General features: G+C 36.6%; 1 protein-coding gene across 2 annotated transcripts in view; it reads left to right on the plus strand.

Moving 5' to 3' along the window:
- Nucleotides 1-19355, plus strand: part of TTC6 (tetratricopeptide repeat domain 6) — a 178727-nt gene that overhangs the window by 49213 nt on the left and 110159 nt on the right. For both annotated transcript variants that reach the window (XM_045800386.2, XM_087858961.1), the window contains 3 exons: nucleotides 6917-7009; nucleotides 11705-11914; nucleotides 18057-18190. In XM_045800386.2, coding sequence (XP_045656342.2) covers nucleotides 6917-7009; nucleotides 11705-11914; nucleotides 18057-18190 — 437 coding nt within the window. The remainder of the gene's footprint in view (nucleotides 1-6916; nucleotides 7010-11704; nucleotides 11915-18056; nucleotides 18191-19355) is intronic.

Raw genomic sequence — 19355 nt, forward strand, 5'->3', positions numbered from 1 at the left:
ATTTTGATGGATTCATGTCTCACATCGAGGTCTTTCGTACATTTGGAGTTTATTTTTGTGTATGGTGTGAGATAGTGGTCAAGTTTCATTCTTTTGCATGTAGCTGTCCAATTTTCCCAGCACCATTTATTGAAGAGACTGTCTTTATTCCACCGGATGTTTTTTCCTGCTTTATCAAAGATTAGTTGCCCAAAGAGCCGAGGGTCCATTTCTGGGTTCTCTATTCTGTTCCATTGGTCTATGTGTCTGTTTTTGTGCCAGTACCATGCTGTCTTTGTGATCACAGCTTTGTAGTACAGCTCGAAATCCGGCATTGTGATGCCCCCAGCTTTGTTTTTCCTTTTCAACAGTTCTTTGGAGATTCGGGGCCTTTTCTGTTTTAAATACAAATTTAAGGACTATTTGTTCCAGTTCTTTGAAAAATGTCCTCGGTATTTTGATCGGGATAGCATTGAAAGTGTAGATTGCTTTGGGTAGCATGGACATTTTAACTATGTTAATTCTTCCGATCCATGAGCATGGAATATCTTTCCATCTTTTTATGTCTTCCTCAATGTCTCTCAAGAGTGATTTATAGTTTCTAGAATATAGGTCCTTTATGTCTCTGGTTAAGTTAATTCCAAGGTAACGTATGGTTTTGGGTGCTATTGTAAATGGGATGGATTCCCTAATTTCTCTTTCTTCGGTCTCGTTATTCATGTATAGAAATGCAACTGATTTCTGAGCATTGATTTTGTATCCCGCCACGCTACTGAATTGCTCTATAACTTCTAATAGTTTCCTTCCTGTGCTTTAATTCCCATACTTATATTTTAAATTCACTGATAAAGAGTGAAACTGCTAAACCCTGGGCACCCCACCCTCAACTCCAATAAAGTCAGAACCCCAGGTCCATGCACTCGCTCTCTCTCCCTCCCTCTTTCTCTCCTCACAAACTCACTGTGTGCTCTTAGGCATGCCGTGTACCCTTTAGAACTCATAAGTAATAAACCTTGTTTTTTCAAAGTTCCCTGATAGCTGTTGCTGAGGTTCGTTTTGTAGTCATAATAAGAACTATAGGGCTGGTCCAGCCACAACACTTGCTGTGGTTCGGTAATGTCTGTGGGGGCTCACCACAAATAGTGTGGGCCCAGGTGGGTGCCCACCATCATTTTCAGTTGATAACATCAGTATTGAGAGGTTAAGACTGACCCTAAACAACCAATACACATTCACATGGCTGAAAGTTACTAAAATATTTATTTTATTGTTATCTTTATTTTTCAAGGCTACTGCTTAGCTGGATTGTAGATTATGGGAATAGGGCAAGTTAGAACACAAAAAATACTGTTCTTACCAACATTCATTAGTAATCATTGAATTAGTGCTCCCTGGGTTGCTATAAACCTTTCAACAATCAATTATGAGACATACAAATAAACAAGGAAGCATGACCCATAGAAAAGAAGAAACTCTTCTTGAAAAAGCCCTGGCATTGGACTCTAACTAGACAAATACTTGAAGTTTTCATATATTTTTGTCTTTATATTTACTTTATTGGGTGGTTTGGAGTTACTATTTTTGGCTATTATTTATTTATTTTTATTTTTGGCTATTCTGATGCCATTTTAACCTGGCTTTTCCTGCTTAGCGTAATGTTTTTGAGATTCACTCATTTTATATATTAGTAGCTCATTTTTTATTTAAGAATGGAATCTTAACTGGTTATTGCTGGTATGAAATTTTATTTGTTGACTTTATTAGATATGCTAGTTTTTTTTTCAGTTAATTTTCTTTTTTCCACCAAATATACGGTTATATAATCTATTAAAAGTAACATTTTGGACTTCTCCCTTATGTTACTTATACTATTTCTTTTAATGTTGCACTGGGTCTCATCTGTCTAATGTTTTATTATGAAATACATTTGGTGCAGGAATCTGCAAATATCTCTTGTGGGGTTAAGTTTTTTTCTATTTCTAGTTACTCTTTACTCAGATATAGGTGTTGAATTTTATTGATGGTTATCCTTAGCAGTTAGTGAGTTGATCATTTGAATTTCCATGTTAATCTGTTAATCTCATAAACTAGGAATGAATTATCCATGCAGTTTTGGGAAAAATTTCCTTGGTCAAGATTTATTGTTTCTAAATATGCTGATTATTTTCATTTGCAAATATTTTATTTTTTAAAAAGGATTATTTATTTATTTATTTGACAGAGAGAGAGAGTCAGGCAGGGGGAGAGGGAGAAGCAGGCTCCTGCTGATCAGAAAGCCTGATGCAGGGTTTGATGCCAGAACCCTGGGATCATGACCTGAGCCAAAGGCAGATGCTTAACCGACTGAGCCACCCAGCCACTCCTCATTTGTAAATATTTTAATGGAGATTTTTGCATTTATGTTCACAAGTAAGGTAAACTATAGGTTTATTTATTAAGATATTTCTAATCCATCTTTGATATTGCTACATTACCTAAATGAAATGTGTTGAGAAATTTCTTTATTATGAAATATTTTCAGTTGTAGAACAAGTGTTCATCACTCAGATTTTTCAAAATTTAATATTTTTGTCATATTCACTTCAGATTGTTTAAATAAATAGAAAATTGCAAGTAAAGTAGAGATCCCCTTCGTACCTCTTTCCAATCAATCTCTCCCTCCTCAGATGTGAACAATATCATGAATTTGGTGTTGATTATTGTCAGGTTTTTATACTTTTATCATATATTTATAAATCTATGAGGTTATCAAGAATTTTTTTGCAGGATTTCACATTTACTCTTTAGTTAGTATATTTATTTTATTTAATTTATTTTTAAAGATTTATTTATATATTTGGGGAGGGGAGAGAGAGCACAGGTGGGTGGGGCAGAAGGTGAAGGAGAGAGAATCACAAGCAGACTCCATGCCAAGTGTGGATTCTGGAGTACCCTGGGATCATGACCTGAGCCGAAACCAAGAGTTGGACACTTAACTGACTGTGCTACCCAGGTGCCCTGAGTTAGTATATTTATGAAAAGCTAAGTTTCAGGAGCCAGATAGTCTTGGTTTGAAATTCCCAACTATAATAATGAAATTTTCTATTTCTCTTTTGAGTTTTGTTAGTTTTTAAGAAAACGTCCTTGGAAGCATGGTCATTAGTGTATACTTGTATGTCTTCTGAGGGACTTGACTCTTGTATTATTACGAAATGCTCTTTCTTTTGCTAATATTTTTTGTTTTGAAGTGAAGTCTGTCTTTTCTGATATTAATATAGTCACTCCAGTTTTCTTATGATTAATGTTTGTATGTTATAACTCCCTTCATCCTTTTACTTTTTTTTTTTAAAAGATTTTATTTATTTATTTGACAGAGATAGAGACAGACAGCAAGAGAGGGAACACAAGCAGGGGGAGTGGGAGAGGAAGAAGCAGGCTCATAGCAGAGGAGCCTGATGTGGGGCTCGATCCCAGAACGCTGGGATCACGCCCTGAGCCGAAGGCAGACGCTTAACCGCTGTGCCACCCAGGCGCCCCCATCCTTTTACTTTTAGCCTATTTGTGTCTTTATACTTAAAGTAGGTTTCCTATAGCAATCATATTGCATGATCTTGTCTTTTTCTGCAGTGACAATGTTTGTCTTTTAACTGGAGTGCCATTTACATGTAATTATCGATAATGTTGGGTTTATTTTTACTATCTTGCTATTTGGTTTCTATTTGTCACGTTCGTTTGTCTTTTCCCCCTCTTTACTTGTCTTCTTTTAATTATATTTTTTAGCATTTTATGCTATTTTGTACTAATAGCTTATTTACCTCTTTATTGTTTTAGTGGGTGTTATGGAATTTACATTGTGCATATTTAACTTATATCCCTATAAATAATACACCATTTCACAGATAAGAACTTTACAGAAGTATATTTCTTTTCCTTTCTCCCATCATTGTGCTATTATTAATGCATACTTCACATCTATGTATGTTATAAAACATTATTAATTTTATTTAAACCATCCATTATATTTTTAAAAAATCTTAAAAAGGAGAAAAATATCTTTTTTATTTATACACGTTTTAATTATTCTACTACTTATTTCCATTGTGTGCACTCAAGTTTTGATCTAATATCATTTTGCTTCTGCTCAAAGAATTTCCTTTAACATTTCTTGTAATGTAGGCTTGATGTCAATTAATTTTTTTACCTTTTGCTTGCTGAAAAATTTTACCTTCTGCTTTGAAAGATATTTTTGCTGGATATAGAATTTTATGTGGACAGTATTTTTTTTTTTCAGTACAGGTACTCTAAATACATTGCTTCATTGTCTCCTGGCCTATGTAATTCTGATAGGAAGCCTGCAATGTTAGTTTGTGGTAATTAGTTGCCAGTAATTTTTAGTTTCTTTGTACTTAATGTTTCTCTGGATGCTTATACATTTTTTTTTTATTACTAGTTTTCTTAATTTTGATTACAATGTGCTTGGCATGGTGTTCTTTGTGTGTTTCTGCTTGAAATTCATAGACATTTTTGCATCAAGGGGTTTATTGTTGTCATCTATTTTGGAAAATTTTGGCCACTTTTTGGTACACATATTTTCTGCTCCCTTCACACTGCCCTTTCCAGGACTCTAATTAAATATTACGTTAGACTGAGTATTAATTTTCTTTCAGTTTTTATTTCTCTCTGATTCATTTTGTGTTGTTTCTATTGCTATGTCTTCAAGTTAACAAATATTTTCTTCTATAATTCTACTCTGTTATTAATGCCACTCAGTGAAATTTTTATTTCAGATGTGTTTTATCTAGATATTCCATTTGATTCTGTTTTTATTTTTTTATTTTTATTTTTAAAAAATTTTATTATGTTAGTCACCATACAGTACATCCTTAGTTTTTTGATGTAGTGTTCCATGATTCATTGTTTGCTTATAACACCCAGTGCACCATGCAATATGTGCCCTCCTTAATACCCATCACTGGCCAATCCCAATCCCCCACCCCCCTCCCCTCTGAAGCCTTCAGTTTGTTTCCCAGAGTCCACAGTCTCTCATGGTTCATTCCCCCTTCTGTTTACCCCCCCTGCATTTTTTCCTTCCTTCTTCTACCGATCTCCCTGCTATTTCTTATATTCCATAAATGAGTGAAACCATATGATAATTGTCTTTCTCTGCTTGACTTATTTCACTTAGCATAATCTCCTCCAGTCCCATCCATGTTGCTGCAAATGTTGGGTAATCGTTCTTTCTGATGGCTGAGTAATATTCCATTGTATATATGGACCACATCTTCTTAATCCATTCGTCTGTTGATTCTGTTTTTATATCTTACATTTGTTCCTCATTGTATTTACATATGTGAACATTTTAATATTTATATTAGAAATTTCAAGATCCTTATCTGCTAATTCCAACATATCTATCATTTATGGGTCTTTTTCTAAAGATTTTTCTCCTGGTCATTTATGCTTCTCCACATGATTAGTAAAATTTGATTGAGTGCTGAACATTGTGAATTTTACATTGTAGAATATAGGATTTTGTTGTCTTCCTTTAAGAAGTGTTGGAGTTTGTTCTAATAGTCTGTTAAACTATTTGAAGATCAGCTTGATATTTTCAAGTATTATTTTAAAATGTTAAAGTCTTAAGAAGCCTTTATTCTAGAGCTAATTTAGAATCACTAGTGATGTCTGACTCTTCTGCGGTTTATAATTAATGTACCATGTATTCAACATATCTGGTGGGAGAGCTGATGATTCCTAGCCTTTGTGAGCTTTGGGAATTGTGGTTATAGCTCTTTGGTAATTGGTTTTTTTTCCCCCCATGGCAGTTTATTTTTGTCTGCTCTCATGGGTTTCACTGTTGTATGAACAGATTGGTATTCAGTTGATAACTCAAATACCTGATGCAGATTTCTGGAGCTCTTTTTTGATGCTGTTCCTTCCTCTCCATACTATGCCTTACAAATTCTACCCTGTTTGTCTTCCCCTTACTCTAATTTCTGTTTCTTCAACTTAGTGAGATACCTGGGTTCTGTATTGTTTCCTCCCCACCTTGTGTTATGGTCTGGGAATTGTGAAAGGCAGAAATCTGGGTTGATTTGCCTCTTAACCTTTTTTGGTTTCCATTTTCTTAGTCATTATAGTTGTGCACTGCTTGTTGCCCAATCCTAAAAGAGTTATTCTTATATTTTGTCCCACTTTATAGTTATTTGTGATAAAAAGGCAGAAGTAGAAGCCAATAGCCTCAGTTGGATCTTTTTAATGAAGCAAAGACAAGGTAGTGTTTTAAAGTACAATGAATGTTTATATCTTGCTATTGGTGTTATTAAAGTCTAGAGGAGAAAGGGGCTGTCAAAAATCATGTAGTTGAATCCCCATTTTAAAGATGATAAAACCGAAGTGAGGAGGAGCAAAATAACTTCCCTGTTGATACTTGGTCTGTGACTTTACAGTTTGGGCAGGAGCTGGGTCTCTTTATTTGTTGTTAGATGTCGTGGTGTGCTGTCTTCTTACCACTTCAGCTGAATGAGATTTTATCATAGCAATTAGCATTAGTAATGATAAAAATGATAGTACCAATTATACTCATGAAAATTTTAAGTACATTCATATTCCTTCTTGCTTTGGGTTAAATTTCAGTTTTGATTTTATCTTTTTTGTGCAGCCATTTAATAGCAGTGTTTTACAGAATCTGTACCTTTATCTTATTGTCTTATTAAATCTGATGTTATATCTATAGATATCAATAATTTAAGAAGCCATGAAACTGGAATAGTAGACAAAATATTTTTATTGTTTCTTTTGTTTTTTATTTCCCAGTTACTGCGTAATATTACCTAGCTTAAATTTCTCTTTTATATATTCCTTACTGATTAAATGACTGGAATTTGACTGCACTGAATAATATACCTCTATGATATTAAAAACTGGCATTGTTTTAATTGTTTTCTTTTTCTTCTTCAAGGACGTATCTTTAATGGGGAAAGCGTACTGGCACAAGCCATCTCCAGTGCAAGTAGAGCAAGGATTACAGATAAATCTTGAGGAACCTCAAATGGTAAAGTCTTTAATAAAAATCCTCCTTGCCTGTTTTGATGTAGTGGTTTGTCTCTTGTTGCTTGAATGCTTATCTAGATAGTTAAAAAAAAAACCTCCTCTAATTTATTTTAGAAGTGTGTTTAACTCTAAGAACATCTAATCCAATATCACATTGGGAGTCTTGGCTATTTTGGCTCACCGTTGCTGCCTATCATAGACCTTCTGTGCTAAGGCTCAAAACTCTTTTCAGAAGAGAAAGATTTTAACAATTCCTCTGGTCTAGACATTTAGATTCAGAAGGTATTTGGGGAGTTAAATTAGCTAAGGTTATTAGCTTCTAAGAAAGCATCATCTTATTTTTTATTTAGGTAGAAAAATTATTTATAGCATTTGTAGAGAAATATGGACTGTTGGTGACAGAAGCTTCCTTTCATCCATTACTGGCAAAGTATTTATAGGATTCAAAGCAATCAGAATATATTCCCTATGGATAGGACATGTCTCCTTGTGTATAGAAATCCACAGTTACATAAAACAAATCATAGTACCATGATAATTTCCTTTATAAAGGATTTGTAAAATACGATTAAATAGCAAGCTCCTTTAGTTCCTGAATATATGAGTACACATACATAAAAATTCAGATTGCACTTCATTTTTATCATAATATGTTACGGTTAGAAAATATATGGAATCTTTTCACAAAAGCCATGGATCTTACAATGGTAGTGTTGTACTGGTTGAACTACCAGAGTTTGAAATGCTTCTGGGTTGAGACCATGCCTTTTTTCTGCTTTGTATTTTCATGTCTTACCTCAAGACCCCACATGTGTGATGCTAATATGTAGATATGTAGATCAATTTTGAAGCCTTACCACATATACTTTGGACATAAAACCGACATCTAGGGTAGCTTCCTCTAGGGAACACCATTTACAGGTAGATATCGAAACTTCTGATATGTAAGCTTCTAATAGGTACAGTAAACTGAAAATACAAAATTAGTCAGGTATAGAAAAATAGAAGTTCTTCATTAATACCATTTGACTTAAGACCATTCACTACATTCATGTAAAGTATAAGAAAAGATACCATTGAGTGAAGCATGGGAGACTATGGACTCTGAGAAACAAACTGAGGGCTTCAGAGGGGAGGGGGGGTGGGGGAATGGGATAGACTGATGATGGGTAGTAAGGAGGGCACATATTGCATGGTGCACTGGGTGTTATACGCAACTAATGAATCATCGAACTTTACATCAAAAACCAGGGATGTACTGTATGGTGACTAACATAATGTAATAAAAAAACATTAAAAAAAAAAAAGAAAAGATACCATTTTCCAGGAAAATATGGAAAAGGCCAAATATCAGGTACTTAACTTAGACATCATCTTGACTATTTAAAATAAAGATTTAAACAAAAATATTGATTTCTTTGTAATTCTGTGGGAACCATTGTCTCAGCTTTGACATTTACAAGCAATCACTGGACCTCTTCTGGCCACTGGCTTTTGTTTTGTTTTGTTTTTTCCTTAAGATTTATTTATTTATTTTAGAGAGAGAGAGGGAGAAAGAGAGAGAGAGAGAGCACATGGGGGGGAGGGGCAGAGGGAGAGAGAGGGAGTCTTAAGCAGACTCCAAACTGAGCATAGAGCCTGACACAGGACTTGATCTCATGACCCTGAAATCATGACCTGAGCTGAAACCAAGAGTCAAATGCTTAACTGACTGAGCCACCTAGGCACTCCTGGCCACTGGCTTTTTAAGAAGTAAAATAGCTTTTAACTTGATACCTGGTCATGGTAAAAGGCTCTTCTGTGATATCTCTCATTCCAGACACTCTGCCAGAGAGCAGAACTCTATCTGTCCATCCTACCTGTCCCTTAGACTTCTAGAAGCTTCCTGGGCTGAGATTTATCTGCGGAACACGGGCCAATATGCTGTCATCTGGTTGTGCCAGCATCCTACCCTAATGGCAGCCTCACTTGTGAACATCTCAGTGCCACAGGTCAGAGGTCTCTTAGTTCTTTGATGCAACTTATTTTCTTTAAGTACCCACCATTTCAAATATAGTAGTTTTTGAATCATCATGGAGAATGATTTCCTCACGTACTTATTTAAAAAAATCAAAGAGTTTAGTCACTCGTTCCTTTTCCTACAATGTGGTAGGCGTTGTTTAAGACATGGTTAATACAAAGATAAAAAGACAGTTCTTGACCTTGAGGAACTCATTGTATGGAGTAGACCAGTACATAAAGAGACAAAGTCTAATACTGTTGAATGAATATTCTAAACAGAGACTAAGTACATAGCAGAGAAAAAAATTGATGTAATTTTCTTTCATTTATTTATTCATTCACTTGTTCACAAATAATTGCAGATGGTATAAACACACTAAGTACTTGAGATATAAAGATAGGTAAGACACAATTTCTTTTTTAAGGAATTCTCAGACTTTAACGTTTTAAAGTACTTAAAATTTGTGGTCTCAGGGTGCCTTTAAACTCTTTTTTTTTTTTAGAGTTTAAATATTCTTTTTTTTTTAAATTTAAATTCAATTGATTAACATATAATGTACTATTGGTTTCAGAGGTACAGCTCTATGGTTCATCAGTCTTATATAATACCCAGTGCTCATTACATCACATGCTCTCCTTAATGTCCATCACCCAGTTACTGGAGGATGCCTTTAAACTGTTGAAAAATATTTTAAGGACCCAAAGGAGTTTTTGTTTATGTGGATTGTGTTAACCGAGTCCATTGATCTACCTTGCTCTTTGAATGGCTGTTTAACCCCTGCATGCTTTTGTAATCTCATGTGTTCATCATATGAAAAGTATTGGTTCACTATTTCACCCACTACTGCTTTTCCATCATCAGTGCAAGTGTGAACACAGTGAAAAAGGCAAATGAGGCTTAGTATTATTATGAAAATAGCTTTGACATTGCAGATCCCCTGAAAGGATCTCAAAGACTGTCAGGAGTCTGTGGACCACACTTTGAGAAGTGTTAGTCAATTGGGAGTAGGAGAAAGAGGGTAGGAGAGTGTAGTTTGGATTCAAGTTGTCTAGGCTCAAACAGAGCACTGCTACTTACTCTCACTGTGACCTTCGGCAGGTTTCATAACTTTTGCAAGCCTCAGTTTCTTCATCCACGAAATGGGGTTACAAACAGTTCCTGCTTCACGGAGTTGTGGTGAAGATTAAGCTTAAATGAGACAATGGTCATATATGTCGATGATTAGGCTATGATAATGAATACTTAGACAATTACAATACAGTGTGATGCATGCTGAAACAGAGGCAGGGCACAGAGCAGTGACATGTCAGTAAAGGCTTGGTGGCAGAAGGAAGGCTGGGCAGAGTCCTGAAGAGGGTCAGTTGCAGCTATAGGATTGCCATTGCCCTCTCCTCAAGCTTCTCTTCCTCCGTTTTCTGTTTTGGAGGGTGGTACCTTCATCTGTTCAGTCTCCCAAACCAGAACGCTGGGAGTGTGTGTTGCAGCCAGGAGAGGAGAAATTGGAAAGGAAGTGAGTGATTAACAGTGCCAAATCTATGGATCATGGAATGAATGAGCTGACAAGCACAGGGCCCATAACACGTATTGCCCGAATGTATCTATTCTGCCATTTTATGAAAAAGATTTTATTAACCCCCCTTTTTACCAGTGAGGAGAATGAGGCTAAAAAAGGATTAAGTAACTTGACCAAAATCACACTTCTATTAATCAACAGATCCAGGTTGAATAATGTCCCATCTAGTTACAAAGCTTTTACTCCTTTCGCAGCACCATCCAATAAATAGTTTTATAGAAATATGAGCTCCAGATTAAAGTTTCATTTTACAAATGGAAATTTCTTGGTTTAGCCATCCCTTTTTGCATAATTAAGCTATATAGTATTTGGTGCTGTATTACATCTTTACCCTTTATTTTACTTATTAGCAAATGGATGCATCAAAGAACAAAGTGATGCAATTGCATTGTCAAGTCATTCTCTAGAATTCGGATTTTTATATAAATCAGACTGGTTTTATCATGTTAATTTGAGGCAGTGAAGCTTTAATTGCCAGTACTCCATAATCCCAAATAGTTTTGGTTTAAAATTGGGTAATATCAAAATATGGCTATAAAGATACTTTACCTAAGACTTGGTGAGATACAGATTAAGTCAGTGAGGCATTTTTAAGGAACACAAAATAGTTTTAAGAGTGATGTTTTGTGAGAGTTTTTCATTAGGGCTTGGGATGGAGTGGGGTGTCTGGGTGGTCTTCTTGAGGCCTTGGGTCAGCTCTTCTTTGAGGACTTGAAGTCAGGCTTTTGAAAGAGCATCTGGTTAGCAGAAATCCCATTTCTCAGGACCAAAGAACCTCAGAGGTCAGATGTTTCAGTGGGCCTTGATTCTGTGTGAGTATGAGGTGAAGTCAGGGTAAGATTGGTATCTTACGATTTCCTTAGAGTTGGTGTGTAGTAACTGTGGGGCAGCTGTATTTTCTGAGACAAGAGCCAGAGAAAATAATTTGTTAGGCTTTACATTGTTCTTAAGTCAATTTGAATTTCTCTTTCTAAATCTTCAGAGGAGACATACTACCTTTGCTTAATTTCAGTCATGCATTTTTTATCATCATTTCATGGTTAGAAAGAAACATTGTGTGACTTAAAACTTTGGAAGGACCAATAAGAAGAACATTCTTGTACATTTATGTTTTCCCACAGAATGTGCTTGAGGAACTTCCTAAAACTATCTCAAGTATTTTCCAACTCGAACAAGAGGATGTGTTAGAGTGGGGAGTCTCAGAAGCAGAAAGCACAGTATTTAAGTCTCAGGAAACTCTGGAAGTTCGACCAGTGGATGAATCAAGTAAACCTTTGAAAGACGAACAGCCCACAGGTGATTCCAAAGCAGCCAAATGGGTGTCTTTAAAGGTAAAACACTATTTGTATTGGAAACAGTTACGATTGTTGGGGATGTGGAAGTGTGAAGAAATGGACCAGGCAAGGGCCACGGCATGGAGGTGGGTTCACCCTGAAAAAGGGCCTTGTATTTGCAAATTGCTCATTTGGGAAAAGGGGACATCTGTGTGTTGAGGGCTTTTAGTCTCAACCTTAATTACAACTCTGGGGAGAGAAGACACATTTATAAGGCGGGAAGGAACCCCAGGGCTTCAGAAATTGACCAAGAGCCCTCCCATTACCATTTTGAGGGAGTCACCCAAGGACAAGGACTGGGTGAATTTTGTGTATTTTATAACATTGCCCCGTTTAGGTTTATCCTAACCCTAAGTCTTTTCCTATTGTGAGAACGTCTCTCAGATTCATTTTATATATGTATAATTTAAATAATTTTTTACCGTATCTGTGTTTTACCTTACTACTATTCACTTAGTACTTTTCTTTAATTTGAGTTATCTTTTGACTTTAATGAGCTTATTTAAAATGGGTACATTATTATTAGGATTTAAAAAAAGCCATTTTTCCCTAAACCACAAAATATTATCTTGATTATCACCACGGATCCTCTCTCTAACTGACTCAAATGGTTACCACTTCTTGGGTAAACCTTCCCTCTCCTGTTGGGTCCCCTCTCCCCATGGAAGACCATGTTCTTGCTATGCTTCACCCATGTCAACTGGCCATTCTTCAACTTGTGTCCAGAATTCCCAACTCTGAAACCTTGGGTTTATTTGTGACCTCCACTTCCCTTGCCTTTCACCCCCAATGAGTCTCCAAGGTCTAGATTCCTTCTAACATTATTGTTTGTAATTTTTTACTTCTCTTTTCCAGTTACCTTCATCCTAGTCTGGGTCCTAGTGACCTTATATTCAGATTAACACAGTTGCCTCCTGGTTTTCTTCATTTCTCAAGTCCTACTTAAGTTCATCTTGCATGATGCTAGCATATTGATCTATTGGGAATAATGGGTAATAAGGAAGATGCACACATAATAATTGACCAGAGAAAATCCATGACTGCTGTGAAAGAGAAGGGACTTATCTTGTGATGGGCTACAGACTCCATCAGAAGTCATGCTATCTTTCTAAAGCATGCACTTGGGGTATGAAGTGAATCCTGCCAAGGTTAAGTGAACCCACTCATTGCTAAATACTCCAGGTGAATCCTGTCTTTCAGGCTGACACCTTCTAGTTGTGGAGCCCTTAGATAGCATCTTTTTCTTTCTTTCTTTCCTTCTTAAAAACAGTATCTTTTTCAAGATTTTATTCATTTATTGAGAGACAGAGAGGGAGAGACAGAGATAGCGAGAGAGAGCATGAGTGGGGAGGAGAGGGAGAAACAGGCCCCTGCAGAGCAGGGAGCCCGACTCGGGACTCAATCCCAGGACCCTGAGATCATGACCTGAACTGAAGGCAGACGCTTAAACGACTGAGCCACCCAGGCGCCCCTTAAACAGTATCTTTAAAGACTATGGCATCTTGGTGAGAACGTGTTAGGCTGGTGGGCATGGATAGTGTTTTCATCCATACTCCTATCTGAACATTGGAACTTTGGAAATAAAATGTGAGCTACGAAATGTGTAAAAAAAATGACATGGATTTCTGGACAGTGATTTAACCACGATGGCCTGGCAGGAGTTCAAATCTCTCATTAGAAAAGTTCCATGTTGATTCTTTTGGATTGTTGTGGCTGCTATTAAATATTATTAAGAAATTACAGAAATTTATTTATTTTTGGTAGAAAGAGGCAAACTTCCTTAAGGTAACTAGCATTTACTGAGTATTTATGACATGCCAACCACTTTGCTAAGTGTTTTACATATATTATCCTACTTTTTCCTAAAATCAGATTTCTTAGCAAGACTGTATTCAAAGAAACTCATAAAGAAGATAAATAACTTGTCCAAGTACAAATATCTAGTTAGATTGTAGAGGCAGAAGTTGAACTGAGATGGTCTAATTCTGGAACCTTTACTCTTTACCCCTTTGCAAACAGTGCTCTTTCATAGCAACAATTAACAGGTATCTGGTTAAGTACAAGAACAAATTCCCAGCTACAAAAATGACTAGGGATAGAGTGTCCCTCACAAAACTAGGAGGAATGGCTGGACAAGAAAAACTTGGGAGAATGGATTAAGAGAGGGCTAAACCAGAACCAGAGTGTTTCAAGAGGAGGAGAAGAGAAAAGCATAAAAGACTTTATGGTCTCTTATTTTGGCATAGTGTGGGACATACTAGAAACGCCATAGAAAGGCAGTAGTCCTGTGACTCATCCCACCAAGTAGCTTGTATTTATTTGCATTATATAAGATCAGTTATAATCCATGAACTTCACTTTGAATGTTTGAGGCCATAAAAATTAGCATCTCTGGCATCTCTGGCACAGGAATGAGGAATAATACACTCCAGCAAGGCAGGCCAGACTGGGGGGGACAAGAAGACCTCTTTTGACACAGCAAATGGAAGCCGCACAGAGGCGTGTTAAAGGAGCAGTGCAGGACTTCCACCGCTCAGATATGTGCCCGAGGGTCTCATGGAGCAGGCAAGCAGAGAATTTGATTAGTCTTTATTGACCATTTCTACTCTTAGAAGCTCATTAGTATAATAAAGGTTATGAGGACTCTGTTCTCAATCATGACCAACATGACTTAGATAAATTAAATAAAAAAGAGAAATGAGGTAATGGTGACCGTGAAGAGATGACTGACACAGGGCCTGTGAGAGGTTTGTCAAGCATTTTAGGAGGGAAAAGGGTAAAAAGACTATAAGAACATAGATACCACATGTCTTGCGATTCTAAATGGAAGGAAGTTTAAGAGATGCGGGATGCCCTAAATCCCCTCAAATTCTCACAAGAACAGTTATGAGTGATCTACTGCATTCAGAGTTTAACAAATATACAAAGATGAAAGAAGAAATACACATCCATAGATAAACATAAAAGTGACATGTGGCTATAATAATTATATGAAAAAGCCTAAGACGCAGAATGGGTTGAGGCCTGTGAATCATGCTAAGAATAAAAAAGTATTTTTTTCATATTAGTTTAAGAGCAAAGAGAGACAAAAGAAAGGATAACCCCATCATTATGGATGAATAGTGTGATGACAACATATGACAGAGCTGCCTTAATTTAATTTTGAAAAAAGGTTGAGGTTTTAAGTAAACAGAAATACGACAAAGAGAAAAGGAAGCTGATAAACTTGTACTTCGCTTCTCTGAAATCTGACAAGGAAAATAATCTTTAGTTTAGAAAGAAGGGAAAAAGAAGTGATAAAAGAAACTTGAAGCCTAAGATTGGTAAGAGTTAACTTAGGTATCTGAGCCTGTCAGCTCAGATAGAAAGGTCGAAGCCTGTTGCCCCGCCGTCCACAGCAGCTTTGAGGAGGTGCTGCAGTGAGAGGGGAGCTAGAAGCCTGGGGACTGGCAACGGCAAATCTGAGTTTTATTTTTTTAAGGATAAGGGTTATGGATTCTGTGATGTATGCATTGATCTTGGACAAAACTCTGGAATGATTAAATGAATCATTAAAATAATTGTAAGAACCTTAGAAGAACCCCTTATATACGGCTTATAAGAAGAAGCAGTAATCACTTGGGGCCAGCATGGGTTTCCTAAGGACAAGCCACAGAAGACCAACCTTATTTCTTTTTTAGACTTTAGTAGACTGAGCATCAGAAAAGTGTGAGACCTGGAGTTCAATGCAAGGCTATCATGGAGAAGAGCTTGGCCTAAAAGAAAGCTCATTAAACATTAGTTATTGTTATTAGCCTTTGGATTTCAGCAATCCCTTTATGCAAGCCTCCCAATGACAGTTTCGTAGACAAGACTGCAATCAGGTGAACTGCTAGATGGATTTGTGATTAGTTATGCAAAGGATGCACAGCTAGTCATGAAATGCCCTAGTGGACTGTGATAGGGCTATGTCCATTTCAGCATATTTCCTAATAATTTGGATAAGAATATGGAAGATTTACTGATTGTATTTGCAGATAACATCCAAATGTGATTAGTAAGATTTGGATGGTTGACCTCAGATGAAATTTAATTGGGATAAATGTGTGTATGGTTCTGCCCTTGGGTCTACAAGTTAAGTGCATAGATATGGGACGACGTGACTCAGAGCAAATGTGAAAGACTTCAGAGTTTTAGGCCATGATTTAGTTTTGTGAGAGGAAGACAAGTGCAATCATAGTTTGCACTGATTGACGAATTCCATAAAAGAGGATCATCTTTCTTCTGGTTGATCTGATCACATCACACCTCACATGTCGTGTTCAGATCTGGGTATCCAATCCCAGGAGCGACACTGACAAATTGGAGACCATTTGGAAGAGAGCATTCAAGATGACAAAGCACAGTATTTCAGAAACTTGTCATGTAGAGTTGAAGGGACTGGTGATGTTTTTCTGGGGGAAAAGCAGGCCCAGGAGAGCCAGCTGTATTCAAATATTTGTTTGTCAGTCGGATGGAAGGAGCTGGACCGTGCATGTATGATCCTGATGTGTGAATTGAGACTGGTGGATGAAAGTTGTTAGGCTCTATAACAAACAAACAACTGGGAGAGTTTCAGAGAGAAAGTGGCTGCCTTTGGATATATCCAAGTCTTCTGTTCCCCACCATGTTCAAGCCAGGGTGGATGACCATTTGGTGGAGAAACTGCAGGGGAAGTTCAAACATTAACTGGGTGGTGAGATAGAATGCTCTGTATTCAGCTTTCCTTATTCATCATCATTTCTTTACCTAAGAAATCACAATAGCTCTCTCCTTTCTGCTGCTGGGATCCCAAACCCTCAACCTAATTCATGAGAACCTCCCTTTATCTGGCCTCCTTCTATTTATCCAACCATATCTATCTGCTTTCCCCAAGGAAAGCCTCCCACTTTCTTCCTTAAATCTAGTCTCAAAAACAAAACAAAACAAAACAGAGCATCCCACGGAGAAGAAATATCTTTTGATGACCTATTAACATGAATTCTGCAAATTTTCTAGGAAATCTATGAAAACAATACTCCTAATACTTACAATGATTAAAAGGCAATTATTATTATTATTTTTTAAAAGACTTTATCCACTTATTTGACAGAGAGAGAGAGAGAGACAGCCAGTGAGAGAGGGAACACAAGCAGGGGGAGTGGGAGAGGAAGAAGCAGGCTCCCATCGGAGGAGCCCGATGTGGGGCTTGATCCCAGAACGCCGGGATCACACCCTGAGCTGAAGGCAGACGCTTCATGACTGAGCCACCCAGGCACCCCTAAAAGGCAATTATTTATGAGATGGAAATGCATTTGATTTTTCCCAAGCAGTAGAAAGAGAAAACAGTACAATTTTAAGAAATACAAATTGCTCAAAACAGTTATATAAAGCATTAAAGTTCATTTCGGCTTGTGCTTGCAACCACCAGTCATGCCAAACTTTTAAGAGACTAAGGGCAAATTCTATTAAAAATACCAACCAAGGGGAGCCTGGCTGGCTTAGCTTGGTGGAGCGTGTGACTCTTGATCTCGGGGTTTTAAGTTTGAGCCCCACGCTGGGTGAGGAGATAACTAAAAAAAAAAAAAAAAAAAAAATCTTAGGAGAAAAAAACCAACGAAGAAGAGTAGATCTATGGAGGGAAGAATCTTATATTTCTTCTTTAATAGTTTTAAGGCAATAAATAAAAAATATTTCTTAAAGATTGTACTTATTTATTTGAGAAAGAGAAAGAGAAAGGGAGAGAGAGTGTGTGTGTGTGGGGGGGAGGGGCAGAAGGAGAGGGAGAAGCAGAAGCCGACTCCACCCTAAGCAGGAAGGCAGACGTGGGGATCCCAGGACCTGGAGATCATGACCTGAGCTGAAGGCAGATGCTTTAACTGACTGAGCCACCAGGTGCCCCGGGAATAAATAAAATATTGTAGATGAATATGGTACTAATATTTTCATTGCTATGAAGGTGTATATGTAAAAATTCAGAAAAGGATTTAGAGGAAAATATCAACTCACCTTTAGGATTTATGTTATAAAATATACATAGAAATTTGGAGTTTAAATATAAGATAGACCATTAAATATGAGAGAAAGATCTTATTCTCATGTTACAACTTTCCTTAACAGCCTACTTTATATTTTCTTGAAGGTGAAATCATCAGAATTTTTGCAAATCAGAGGAAGAGAAGTTAAGCGAACACAAAAAAGTAAATTAGGAATTCCACATCAGAGACAAGGAAGGTGTTCCGGACCCCAGTGGGATCAAAAACTACCTAAAAAAAAGTAACTTCCTTGAGTTTACAAATTTTGCTGCCTGAAGAGAAGTTATTTAGTAGCATTGATACCTGAAAATGCATTTTTAAAGGAAAATTAAACGTTTTAGAAATTCGTATATATGAGATCTAAGTTAAACTTTCCCACAGGAAGAGTTGGTGTCAGATATTATGGTTAGGATATGTATGTGTGCTATACTTCACACTTCTTTCTATTACTATTTTTGGCCAGTGTACTTAGATTAATGATATAACAGCGATATAACTAGAATTAAAAAAGCTCTTTGTGAAACTAAGGAAAATTAAGTTCTAACATGGTCGATCTGATATTTTTGGTCACAGTAATGACTAATTTGGATTAACTGCTTTTTATATTGGTTAATTTTGTTATGACAAAATAAAAATCAACCCAACACAAAATGTTCATAGGCCAATCAATTTGGTAATTAAGATGACCTTATTTTTCTCTACCGTCATTTCATGTTTTATTCCCCTCCCCCCAATTTTTAATGGAGATTCTTATAATACGGGGGTACAACCGCAATTTTGAATAATATGTGTAAATGCAATTTAGATTTATGGGTTTATCTTTTGCCAATCACCTTGTTGAAACTGGTTTTCTCCTTATTTTACCACTAGGTTTTTATGGGTTGGTTTATTCTAGATTCTTCTTCATTTGACTCTTTATTGGGGCTTAAAGAAGCTTTAATTATTAGCTTTTGTTGTTGCTTAGGGCATTGAAAGGTGTGATGGACATGGAAGACAACCTTTTTATGGCCAGCCTAAACTTTGTAAATGGATATTACTCACAATTTAGTAGCTGAGAATAGACTCACGGGAAAAGAATTCCAAAGTTTATGAAAGAGTCGAACTGGCATTTAAGTGACCCTGTACATGCCATTGCTTATCTGCATTGCTTTAAGCTCATTTAGTTAGCAAGATTATGTATTAAAACAAATAGTGACAGCAGACAACAAGTATTTTACCTTCAATAAATAGTTACTGTCAGATTATCAATGAAGCAGAAACTTCTTGATTTTTTTTCTAAAAAACCTTGCATTTAGTGCATTAAGCAAAGTAGTGTGACCACACACAGAGTCAGAGTCTTTTCTTTTTTATGTCTTAGTGTTTCAAAGAATGACAAATAGTCCTGTTTAAGGAGAGTGTGCTATAAA

This window comes from Ursus americanus, chromosome 35, assembly GCF_024610735.1.
Source record: "Ursus americanus isolate L20-20 chromosome 35, mUrsAme1.1.p, whole genome shotgun sequence".
In the NCBI taxonomy this organism is placed as follows: domain Eukaryota; kingdom Metazoa; phylum Chordata; class Mammalia; order Carnivora; family Ursidae; genus Ursus; species Ursus americanus.